Source organism: Heterodontus francisci, chromosome 7 (genome assembly GCF_036365525.1).
Source record: "Heterodontus francisci isolate sHetFra1 chromosome 7, sHetFra1.hap1, whole genome shotgun sequence".
NCBI classification, from domain to species: Eukaryota; Metazoa; Chordata; class Chondrichthyes; order Heterodontiformes; family Heterodontidae; genus Heterodontus; species Heterodontus francisci.
In genome coordinates this window covers 3,752,375-3,765,903 of record NC_090377.1, presented here as the reverse complement: position 1 = coordinate 3,765,903, position 13,529 = coordinate 3,752,375, and the positions used below count along the sequence as shown (strand labels likewise).

General features: G+C 50.3%; 1 protein-coding gene across 1 annotated transcript in view; it reads left to right on the top strand.

Annotated features, from left to right (window-relative positions):
• The first annotated feature begins 373 nt into the window (after window positions 1-373).
• The window catches only part of chpfa (chondroitin polymerizing factor a), a 108,755-nt gene continuing 95,599 nt past the window's right edge, over window positions 374-13,529 (top strand). Inside the window, exon 1 of the mRNA XM_068034448.1 lies at window positions 374-1,264. Coding sequence (XP_067890549.1) covers window positions 993-1,264 — 272 coding nt within the window. The 5' untranslated portion in view covers window positions 374-992. The remainder of the gene's footprint in view (window positions 1,265-13,529) is intronic.

The window sequence follows — 13,529 nt, the reverse complement described above, 5'->3', positions numbered from 1 at the left end:
GGTCAGTACTGAGGGAGTGCTGCACTGTCGGAGGGTCAGTGCTGAGGGAGTGCTGCACTGTCAGATGGTCAGTACTGAGGGAGTGCTGCACTGTCGGAGGGTCAGTACTGAAGGAGTGCTGCACTGTCAGAGGGTCAGTGCTGAGGGAGTGCTGCACTGTCGGAGGTGCCATCTTGCAAATGCAATGTTTACCGATGCCCCCCTGCCCTCTCAGGTGGGCATTAAAGATACTTGGGCACTAGTTGAATGAAGAGTTGCTGTGATGTGGGACAGTCTCTCTCTCTCTTTCTCACTCTCTCTCTGCTGAATCAGTCCTGGGACAGGATCCCAGACAGAGAAGTGACGTTCAGGAGGAGGAGCGAGAAGGTGACACGTCAGGAGGAGAAGATTAAAAACGGAGAGAAAGAGGAATAGAGAGAGAGAGAGAGAGAGAAAATCACAGGGAAAGAGAGCGCGAGGGAGAAAAAGAGAGAAAAAGTGAGAGAGAGGGAGCGAGAAATTCAGGAAAGGAGTGAAAGAGATATAGAGAGGGATAGAGAGAGGGACAGAGAGAGGGATATAGAGAGGGATAGAGAGAGGGATAGTGATAGGGATAGAGAGGGGGATAGTGATAGGGATAGAGAGGGGGAGCGGGGATTCCCCCTCCCCGCACTGGTTACATTGTAACAAAGGAGCTGCGGCTGATCAAAGGCACCGGGAGTCCCGGGGTCTTAGTGATTCCTCCGTTTCAGGGTCAGTGATTCCCGGTTTGGGTTCGGGATTCCCGGTTTTTGAGAGTATTCCCGGTGTTTGGGGTTGTGATTCTCTGTTCTGGGAGGTATTCCCAGTTTTTGGTGGTTAGTCCTGAATTTTTGGTGGTTATTCCCACTTTTTGGGAGTATTCCCAAATTTGGGTGGTTATTCCCAGTTTCAGGGTATTCCTGAGTTTTGGAGGATATTCCCAGGCTTTGGAGTGTTTTCCGGGTTTTGCGATATTCCCGGTGCCACTCGCCATGCGTCTATCCATGCTGCTGGCCCTGGTTCGGCCAGTGGGTCCCATTGTGATCGGGGTGTCTCTGGGTTTCACCCTGAGTTTGCTGAGCAGCGGTTGGGGCGAGGAGCCCTGTTCACAGCCCCGGGAAGCTGCAGGGATCCGCGGTCGCAAACCCAGCTCGGTGGCTGCTGTTCCCGGAGCCGAGGCCGAGCCGAAACCGCAGGAATTCGAACCCAGGATCGTCCCGTATAAAGCAGCAAGTGTTAAAAATCCAGGCAAGAAAACTGTCAGGTAAGGGAATGGGATCGGGAATGGGGGAGAGGGGAATGTAGACAAGGGGCTGGATCTGGCAGTGTGACTGGAAGCAGGGAATTGGGGCTGATGAATGGGGATAGGGAACAAAGAATGGGAATATGGAATTGGAACAAAACATAGAATTCTTTGGGGAATGGGATAGGGATTGGGGAATGGGGTTGGGATCAGAGACTAGATATTGGTTTCAGGGATTGGGATCAGTTGATGGAAGTTAGATCTTGAATGAGATCAAGCAATGGGATAAAGGCCTTAACTTAAATCAGGAAATAGGATAGGGAGAAATCAGTGGGATATCATTCTAGACTGGGATCGAGGAGCAAATGTATTCCAATTTCTAGGCTTTATTATGAGTGGAAGGTGCCTGATAACTGAGTCACAGAGTTATACAGCACAGAGACAGGCCCATCGATAACTGGAGCTCACTTTCCTCTTCCCCCTTTCCAATATTCCGTACACCTCAGCTGAAAACATGATCTTTTGCACAGACACCATCCCAGAGACACCTGGTGACTTCCAGGAACTCACCTGATTCTTCATTCTTCACCTAGAATTCAGAACAGGCTTCTCAAAGCATCTCAGCCAAGGCTAATCCACTTCTTAACAAACACTCACATATTGTCCAGCACAGGGTCACTGGACAGGGGTCAGGAGCAGGAACTCTGCAATTTCTTTCCCTCCTATGTTGGGCAGTGAGGGCACTTAAAAAATTAGTTGAAAAATGGTGTCATTTTCCTGCAAATATCAGTTGACATTATGATCCAGTCAGCACCGGGATTACAGGACAGAGTTATAGCATGTGTGAAATGTTAGTGATGTATCCACATAAACGGAGAACAAAGCACGAGGGTCAATTCAATCTTTTCTACATCCAAATTCAGGCAGTATTGCAGGGAACATTATCAGCTGGAAAACACTGGGGTACAGTACTGGCGGGTACAGGTCTGACACTGTAAAACACTGGGGTACAGTACTGGTGGGTAAAGGTCTGACACTGTATAACACTGGGGTACAGTACTGGTGGGTAAAGGTCTGACACTGTAAAACACTGGGGTACAGTACTGGTGGGTACAGGTCTGACACTGTAAAACACTGGGGTACAGTACTGGTGGGTAAAGGTCTGACACTGTATAACACTGGGGTACAGTACTGGTGGGTAAAGGTCTGACACTGTATAACACTGGGGTACAGTACTGGTGGGTACAGGTCTGTTACTGTATATCACTGGGGTACAGTACTGGTGGGTACAGGTCTGTTACTGTATATCACTGGGGTACAGTACTGGTGGGTACAGGTCTGTCACTGCATATCACTGGGGTACAGTACTGGTGGGTAAAGGTCTGACACTGTATAACACTGGGGTACAGTACTGGTGGGTAAAGGTCTGACACTGTATGACACTGGGGTACAGTACAGGTGGGTAAAGGTCTGACACTGTATAACACTGGGGTACAGTACTGGTGGGTAAAGGTCTGACACTGTATAACACTGGGGTACAGTACGGGTGGGTACAGGTCTGACTGTAAAACACTGGGGTACAGTACTGGTGGGTACAGGTCTGACACTGTAAAACACTGGGGTACAGTACTGGTGGGTACAGGTCTGTCACTGTATAACACTGGGGTACAGTACTGGTGGGTACAGGTCTGTCACTGTATAACACTGGGGTACAGTACTGGTGGGTACAGGTATGTCACTGTATAACACTGGGGTACAGTACAGGTGGGGACAGGTCTGACATCTGTATAACACTGGGGTACAGTACTGGTGGGGACAGGTCTGACACTGTAAAACACTGGGGTACAGTACTGGTGGGTACAGGTCTGTCACTGTATAACACTGGGGTACAGTACTGGTGGGTACAGGTCTGTCACTGTATAACACTGGGGTACCGTACTGGTGGGTACAGGTCTGTCACGGTATAACACTGGGGTACAGTACTGGTGGGTACAGGTCTGTCACTGTAAAACACTGGGGTACAGTACTGCTGGGTACAGGTCTGTCACTGTATAACACTGGGGTACAGTACTGGTGGGTACAGGTCTGACACTGAATAACACTGGGATACAGCACTGGTGGGTACAGGTCTGACATTGTAAAACACTGGGGTACAGTACTGGTGGGTACAGATCTGTTACTGTATATCACTGGGGTACAGTACTGGTGGGTACAGGTCTGTCACTGCATAACACTGGGGGACAGGACTGGTGGGGAAAGGGTTGTCACTGTATAACACTGGGGTACAGTACTGGTGGGTACAGGTCTGTCACTGTGTAACATTGGGGTACACTACTGGTGGGGATAGGTCTGTCACTGTATAACACGGGTACAGTACTGGTGGGTACAGGTCTGTCACTGTGTAACATTGGGGTACACTACTGGTGGGGATAGGTCTGTCACTGTATAACACGGGTACAGTACTGGTGGGGACAGGTCTGTCACTGTATAACACGGGTACAGTACTGGTGGGTACAGGTCTGTCACTGTGTAACACTGGAGTACAGTGCTGGTGGGTACAGGCCTGTTACTGCATAACACTGGGGTACAGTACAGGTGGGTACAGGTCTGTCACTGTATAACACTGGGGTACAGTACTGGTGGGTACAGGTCTGTCTCTGTATAGTACTGGGGTACAAGTACTGATGGGCACATGTCGGTCACTGTATAACACTGGGATACAGTACTGGTGGGGACAGGTCTGTCACTGCATATCACTGGGGTACAGTACTGGTGGGTAAAGGTCTGACACTGTATAACACTGGGGTACAGTACTGGTGGGTAAAGGTCTGACACTGTATAACACTGGGGTACAGTACTGGTGGGTACAGGTCTGACACTGTATGACACTGGGGTACAGTACAGGTGGGTAAAGGTCTGACACTGTATAACACTGGGGTACAGTACTGGTGGGTAAAGGTCTGACACTGTATAACACTGGGGTACAGTACTGGTGGGGACAGGTCTGTCTTTGTTTAACACTGAGGTACAGTACTGGTGGGGACAGGTCTGTCACTGTATAACACTGGGGTACAGTACTGGTGGGGACAGGTCTGTCACTGCATATCACTGGGGTACAGTACTGGTGGGTAAAGGTCTGACACTATAACGGGTACAGTACTGGTGGGGACAGGTCTGTCACTGTATAACACTGAGGTACAGTACTGGTGGGTAAAGGTCTGACACTGTATGACACTGGGGTACAGTACAGGTGGGTAAAGGTCTGACACTGTATAACACTGGGGTACAGTACTGGTGGGTAAAGGTCTGACACTGTATAACACTGGGGTACAGTACTGGTGGGTACAGGTCTGACACTGTAAAACACTGGGGTACAGTACTGGTGGGTACAGGTCTGACACTGTAAAACACTGGGGTACAGTACTGGTGGGTACAGGTCTGTCACTGTATAACACTGGGGTACAGTACTGGTGGGTACAGGTCTGTCAATGTATAACACTGGGGTACAGTACTGGTGGGTAAAGGTCTGACACTGTATTACACTGGGGGACAGTACTGGTGGGTACAGGTCTGACACTGTAAAACACTGGGGTACAGTACTGGTGGGTACAGGTCTGTTACTGTATAACACTGGGGTACAGTACTGGTGGGTACAGGTATGTCACTGTATAACACTGGGGTACAGTACCGGTGGGTACAGGTCTGTCACTGTATAACACTGGGGTACAGTACTGGTGGGTACAGGTCTGTCACTGTAAATCACTGGGGTACAGTACTGGTGGGTACAGGTCTGTCACTGTATAACACTGGGGTACAGTACTGGTGGGTACAGGTCTGTCACTGTATAACACTGGGGTACAGTACTGGTGGGTACAGGTCTGTCACGGTATAACACTGGGGTACAGTACTGGTGGGTACAGGTCTGTCACTGTATAACACTGGGGTACAGTACTGGTGGGTACAGGTCTGACACTGTAAAACACTGGGGTACAGTACTGCTGGGTACAGGTCTGTCACTGTATAACACTGGGGTACTGTACTGGTGGGTACAGGTCTGACACTGAATAACACTGGGATACAGCACTGGTGGGTACAGATCTGTTACTGTATATCACTGGGGTACAGTACTGGTGGGTACAGGTCTGTCACTGCATAACACTGGGGGACAGGACTGGTGGGGAAAGGGTTGTCACTGTATAACACTGGGGTACAGTACTGGTGGGTACAGGTCTGTCACTGTGTAGCACTGGGGTAAAGTACTGGTGGGGACAGGTCTGGCACTGTATAACACTGGGGTACAGTACTGGTGGGGACAGGTCTGTCACTGTATAACACTGGGGTACAGTACTGGTGGGTACAGGTCTGTCACTGTATTACATTGAGATATAGTACTGGTGGGTACAGGTCTGTCTCTGTATAGTACTGGGGTACAAGTACTGATGGGCACATGTCGGTCACTGTGTAAGACGGGGGTACAGTACTGGTGGGGACAGGTCTGTCACTGTGTAACACGGGGGTACAGTACTGGTGGGGACAGGTCTGTCACTGTGTAGCACTGGGGTACAGTACTGGTGGGGACAGGGTTGTCACTGTAGAACACTGGGGTACAGTACTGGTGGGTAAAGGTCTGACACTGTATAACACTGGAGTACAGTACTGGTGGGTACAGGTCTGTTACTGTATAACACTGGGGTACAGTACTGGTGGGGACAGGTCTGTCTTTGTTTAACACTGAGGTACAGTACTGGTGGGGACACGTCTGTCACTGTATAACACTGGGATACAGTACTGGTGGGGACAGGTCTGTCACTGCATATCACTGGGGTACAGTACTGGTGGGTAAAGGTCTGACACTGTATAACACTGGGGTACAGTACTGGTGGGTAAAGGTCTGACACTGTATGACACTGGGGTACAGTACAGGTGGGTAAAGGTCTGACATTGTATAACACTGGGGTACAGTACTGGTGGGTACAGGTCTGACACTGTATAACACTGGGGTACAGTACTGGTGGGGACAGGTCTGTCTTTGTTTAACACTGGGGTACAGTACTGGTGGGGACAGGTCTGTCTTTGTTTAACACTGAGGTACAGTACTGGTGGGGACAGGTCTGTCACTGTATAACACTGGGATACAGTACTGGTGGGGACAGGTCTGTCACTGCATATCACTGGGGTACAGTACTGGTGGGTAAAGGTCTGCCACTGTATAACACTGGGGTACAGTACTGGTGGGTAAAGGTCTGACACTGTATAACACTGGGGTACAGTACTGGTGGGTAAAGGTCTGACACTGTATGACACTGGGGTACAGTACAGGTGGGTAAAGGTCTGACACTGTATAACACTGGGGTACAGTACTGGTGGGTAAAGGTCTGACACTGTATAACACTGGGGTACAGTACTGGTGGGTAAAGGTCTGACACTGTAAAACACTGGGGTACAGTACTGGTGGGTAAAGGTCTGACACTGTAAAACACTGGGGTACAGTACTGGTGGGTACAGGTCTGTCACTGTATAACACTGGGGTACAGTACTGGTGGGTAAAGGTCTGACACTGTATTACACTGGGGGACAGTACTGGTGGGTACAGGTCTGACACTGTAAAACACTGGGGTACAGTACTGGTGGGTACAGGTCTGTTACTGTATAACACTGGGGTACAGGACTGGTGGGTACAGGTATGTCACTGTATAACACTGGGGTACAGTACTGGTGGGGACAGGTCGGACATCTGTATAACACTGGGGTACAGTACTGGTGGGTACAGGTCTGACACTGTAAAACACTGGGGTACAGTACTGGTGGGTACAGGTCTGTCACTGTATAACACTGGGGTACAGTACTGGTGGGTACAGGTCTGTCACTGTATAACACTGGGGTACAGTACTGGTGGGTACAGGTCTGTCACTGTATAACACTGGGGTACAGTACTGGTGTGGACAGGTCTGTCACTGTATAACACTGGGATACAGTACTGGTGGGGATGGGTCTGTCACTGTATAACACTGGGGTACAGTACTGGTGGGTACAGGTCTGTCACTGTATAACACTGGGGTACAGTACTGGTGGGGATGGGTCTGTCACTGTATAACACTGGGGTACAGTACTGGTGGTTACAGGTCTGTCACGGTATAACACTGGGGTACAGTACTGGTGGGTACAGGTCTGTCACGGTATAACACTGGGGTACAGTACTGGTGGGGACAGGTCTGTCTTTGTTTAACACTGAGGTACAGTACTGGTGGGGACAGGTCTGTCACTGTATAACACTGGGATACAGTACTGGTGGGGACAGGTCTGTCACTGCATATCACTGGGGTACAGTACTGGTGGGTAAAGGTCTGCCACTGTATAACACTGGGGTACAGTACTGGTGGGTAAAGGTCTGACACTGTATAACACTGGGGTACAGTACTGGTGGGTAAAGGTCTGACACTGTATGTCACTGGGGTACAGTACAGGTGGGTAAAGGTCTGACACTGTATAACACTGGGGTACAGTACTGGTGGGTAAAGGTCTGACACTGTATAACACTGGGGTACAGTACTGGTGGGTAAAGGTCTGACACTGTAAAACACTGGGGTACAGTACTGGTGGGTACAGGTCTGACACTGTAAAACACTGGGGTACAGTACTGGTGGGTACAGGTCTGTCACTGTATAACACTGGGGTACAGTACTGGTGGGTAAAGGTCTGACACCGTATTACACTGGGGGACAGTACTGGTGGGTACAGGTCTGACACTGTAAAACACTGGGGTACAGTACTGGTGGGTACAGGTCTGTTACTGTATAACACTGGGGTACAGTACTGGTGGGTACAGGTATGTCACTGTATAACACTAGGGTACAGTACTGGTGGGGACAGGTCGGACATCTGTATAACACTGGTGTACAGTACTGGTGGGTACAGGTCTGACACTGTAAAACACTGGGGTACAGTACTGGTGGGTACAGGTCTGTCACTGTATAACACTGGGGTACAGTACTGGTGGGTACAGGTCTGTCACTGTATAACACTGGGGTACAGTACTGGTGGGTACAGGTCTGTCACTGTATAACACTGGGGTACAGTACTGGTGTGGACAGGTCTGTCACTGTATAACACTGGGATACAGTACTGGTGGGGATGGGTCTGTCACTGTATAACACTGGGGTACAGTACTGGTGGGTACAGGTCTGTCACTGTATAACACTGGGGTACAGTACTGGTGGGGATGGGTCTGTCACTGTATAACACTGGGGTACAGTACTGGTGGTTACAGGTCTGTCACGGTATAACACTGGGGTACAGTACTGGTGGGTACAGGTCTGACACTGTATAACACTGGGGTACAGTACTGGTGGGTACAGGTCTGACACTGTAAAACACTGGGGTACAGTACTGGTGGGTACAGGTCTGTCACTGTATAACACTGGGGTACAGTACTGGTGGGTACAGGTCTGTCACTGTATAACACTGGGGTACAGTACTGGTGTGGACAGGTCTGTCACTGTATAACACTGGGATACAGTACTGGTGGGGATGGGTCTGTCACTGTATAACACTGGGGTACAGTACTGGTGGGTACAGGTCTGTCACTGTATAACACTGGGGTACAGTACTGGTGGGGATGGGTCTGTCACTGTATAACACTGGGGTACAGTACTGGTGGTTACAGGTCTGTCACGGTATAACACTGGGGTACAGTACTGGTGGGTACAGGTCTGACACTGTATAACACTGGGGTACAGTACTGGTGGGTACAGGTCTGACACTGTAAAACACTGGGGTACAGTACTGCTGGGTACAGGTCTGTCACTGTATAACACTGGGGTACAGTACTGGTGGGTACAGGTCTGACACTGAATAACACTGGGATACAGCACTGGTGGGTACAGGTCTGACATTGTAAAACACTGGGGTACAGTACTGGTGGGTACAGATCTGTTACTGTATATCACTGGGGTACAGGACTGGTGGGTACAGGTCTGTCACTGCATAACACTGGGGTACAGGACTGGTGGGGAAGGGTTGTCACTGTATAACACTGGGGTACAGTACTGGTGGGTACAGGTCTGTCACTGTGTAACATTGGGGTACACTACTGGTGGGGATGGGTCTGTCACTGTATAACACAGGGGTACAGTACTGGTGGGTACAGGTCTGTCACTGTGTAACACTGGAGTACAGTGCTCGTGGGTATAGGCCTGTTACTGTATAACACTGGGGTACAGTACTGGTGGGTACAGGTCTGTCACTGTGTAGCACTGGGGTACAGTACTGGTGGGGACAGGTCTGGCACTGTATAACACTGGGGTACAGTACTGGTGGGGACAGGTCTGTCACTGTATAACACTGGGGTACAGTACTGGTGGGTACAGGTCTGACACTGAATAACACTGGGATACAGCACTGGTGGGTACAGGTCTGACATTGTAAAACACTGGGGTACAGTACTGGTGGGTACAGGTCTGTCACTGTGTAACACTGGAGTACAGTGCTCGTGGGTATAGGCTTGTTACTGTATAACACTGGGGTACAGTACTGGTGGGTACAGGTCTGTCACTGCATAACACTGGGGTACAGTACTGGTGGGGACAGGTCTGTCACTGTATAACACTGGGGTACAGTACTGGTGGGTACAGGTCTGTCACTGTATAACACTGAGGTACAGTACTGGTGGGTACAGGTCTGTCTCTGTATAGTACTGGGGTACAAGTACTGATGGGCACATGTCTGTCACTGTGTAACACGGGGGTACAGTACTGGTGGGTACAGGTCTGTCACTGCATAACACTGGGGTACAGTACTGGTGGGGACAGGTCTGTCACTGTATAACACTGGGGTACAGTACTGGTGGGTACAGGTCTGTCACTGTATAACACTGAGGTACAGTACTGGTGGGTACAGGTCTGTCTCTGTATAGTACTGGGGTACAAGTACTGATGGGCACATGTCTGTCACTGTGTAACACGGGGGTACAGTACTGGTGGGGACAGGTCTGTCACTGTGTAACACGGGGGTACAGTACTGGTGGGGACAGGTCTGTCACTGTATTACGCTGGGGTACAGTCCTTGTGGGTACAGGTCTGTCACTGTATAACACTGGGGTACAGTACTGGTGGGGACAGGCCTGTCACTGCATAACACTGGGGTACAGTACTGGTGGGGACAGGTCTGTCACTGTCTCACACTGGGGTACAGTACAGCTGGGGAGAGGTCTGTCACTGTATAACACTGAGGTACTGTACTGGTGGGGACAGGTCTGTCACTGTATCACACTGGAGTACAGTACTGGTGGGGACAGGTCTGTCACTGTATAACACTGGGGTACAGTACTGGTGGGGACAGGTCTGTCACTGTATAACACTGGGGTACAGTACTGGTGGGGACAGGTCTGTCTCTGTATAACACTGGGGTACAGTACTGGAGGGTAAAGGTCTGACACGGTATAACACTGGGGTACAGTACTGGTGGGTAAAGGTCTGACACTGTATTACACTGGGGTACAGTACTGGTGGGTACAGGTCTGACACTGTAACACACTGGGGTACAGTACTGGTGGGTACAGGTCTGACACTGTAAAACACTGGGGTACAGTACTGGTGGGTACAGGTCTGTCACTGTATAACACTGGGGGACAGTACTGGTGGGTACAGGTCTGACACTGTAAAACACTGGGGTACAGTACTGGTGGGTACAGGTCTGTTACTGTATAACACTGGGTTACAGTACTGGTGGGTACAGGTATGTCACTGTATAACACTGGGGTACAGTACTGGTGGGGACAGGTCGGACATCTGTATAACACTGGGGTACAGTACTGGTGGGTACAGGTCTGACACTGTATAACACTGGGGTACAGTACTGGTGGGTACAGGTCTGTCACTGTATAACACTGGGGTACAGTACTTGTGGGTACAGGTCTGTCACTGTATAACACTGGGGTACAGTACTGGTGGGTACAGGTCTGTCACGGTATAACACTGGGGTACAGTACTGGTGGGTACAGGTCTGACACTGTATAACACTGGGGTACAGTACTGGTGGGTACAGGTCTGACACTGTAAAACACTGGGGTACAGTACTGCTGAGTACAGGTCTGTCACTGTATAACACTGGGGTACAGTAGTGGTGGGTACAGGTCTGACACTGAATAACACTGGGATACAGCACTGGTGGGTGCAGGTCTGACATTGTAAAACACTGGGGTACAGTACTGGTGGGTGCAGATCGGTTACTGTATATCACTGGGGTACAGTACTGGTGGGTACAGGTCTGTCACTGCATAACACTGGGGTACAGGACTGGTGGGGAAATGGTTGTAACTGTATAACACTGGGGTACAGTACTGGTGGGGGCAGGTCTGTCACTGTGTAGCACTGGGGTAAAGTACTGGTGGGGACAGGGTTGTCACTGTATAACACTGGGGTACGGTCCTGGTGGGGACAGGTCTGTCACTGTATCACACTGGGGTACAGTACTGGTGGGTACATGTCTGTCACTGTATAACACTGGGGTACAGTACTGGTGGGTACAGGTCTGTCACTGTGTAACATTGGGGTACACTACTGGTGGGGATAGGTCTGTCACTGTATAACACAGGGGTACAGTACTGGTGGGTACAGGTCTGTCACTGTGTAACACTGGAGTACAGTGCTGGTGGGTATAGGCCTGTTACTGTATAACACTGGGGTACAGTGCTGGTGGGTACAGGTCTGTCACTGTGTAGCACTGGGGTACAGTACTGGTGGGGACAGGTCTGGCACTGTATAACACTGGGGTACAGTACTGGTGGGGACAGGTCTGTCACTGTATAACACTGGGGTACAGCACTGGTGGGTACAGGTCTGTCTCTGTATAGTACTGGGGTACAAGTACTGATGGGCACATGTCTGTCACTGTGTAACACGGGGGTACAGTACTGGTGGGGACAGGTCTGTCACTGTATAACGCTGGGGTACAGTACTTGTGGGTACAGGTCTGTCACTGTATAACACTGGGGTACAGTACTGGTGGGGACAGGCCTGTCACTGTATAACACTGGGGTACAGTACTGGTGGGGACAGGTCTGTCACTGTCTCACACTGGGGTACAGTACAGCTGGGGAGAGGTCTGTCACTGCATAACACTGAGGTACTGTACTGGTGGGGACAGGTCTGTCACTGTATCACACTGGAGTACAGTACTGGTGGGGACAGGTCTGTCACTGTATAACACTGGGGTACAGTACTGGTGGGGACAGGTCTGTCACTGTATAACACTGGGGTACAGTACTGGTGGGGACAGGTCTGTCGCTGTATAATACTGGGGTACAGTACTGGTGGGTAAAGGTCTGACACTGTATAACACTGGGGTACAGTACTGGTGGGTACAGGTCTGACACTGTTAAACACTGGGGTACAGTACTGGTGGGTAAAGGTCTGACACGGTATAACACTGGGGTACAGTACTGGTGGGTAAAGGTCTGACACTGTATAACACTGGGCTACAGTATTGGTGGGTACAGGTCTGTCACTGCATAACACTGGGGTACAGGACTGGTGGGGAAAGGGTTGTCACTGTATAACACTGGGGTACAGTACTGGTGGGGACAGGTCTGTCACTGTATAGCACTGGGGTACAGTATTGGTGGGGACAGGTCTGTCACTGTATAACACTGGGTCCAGTACTGGTGGGGACAGGTCTGTCACTGTATAACACTGGGGTACAGTACTGGTGGGGACAGGTCTGTCACTGTATAACACTGGGGTACAGTACTGGTGGGGACAGGTCTGTCACTGTATAATACTGTGGTGCAGTACTGGTGGTTACAGGTCTGTCACTGTGTAACACTGGGAGACAGTACTGGTGAGGACAGGTCTGTCACTGTATAACACTGGGGTACAGTCCTGGTGGGGACAGGTCTGTCACTGTATCACACTGGGGTACAGTACTGGTGGGGACAGGTCTGTCACTGTATAACACTGGGGTACAGTACTGGTGGGGACAGGTCTGTCACTGTATAATACTGTGGTGCAGTACTGGTGGTTTCAGGTCTGTCACTGTGTAACACTGGGAGACAGTACTGGTGGGTACATGTCTGTCACTGTATAACACTGGGGTACAGTACTGGTGGGTACAGGTCTGTCACTGTGTAACACTGGGGTACAGTACTGGTGGGGACAGGTCTGTCACTGCATCACACTGGAGTACAGTACTGGTGGGGACAGGTCTGTCACTGTATAACACTGGGGTACAGTACTGGTGGGGACAGGTCTGTCACTGTGTAGCACTGGGGTACAGTACTGGTGGGGACAGG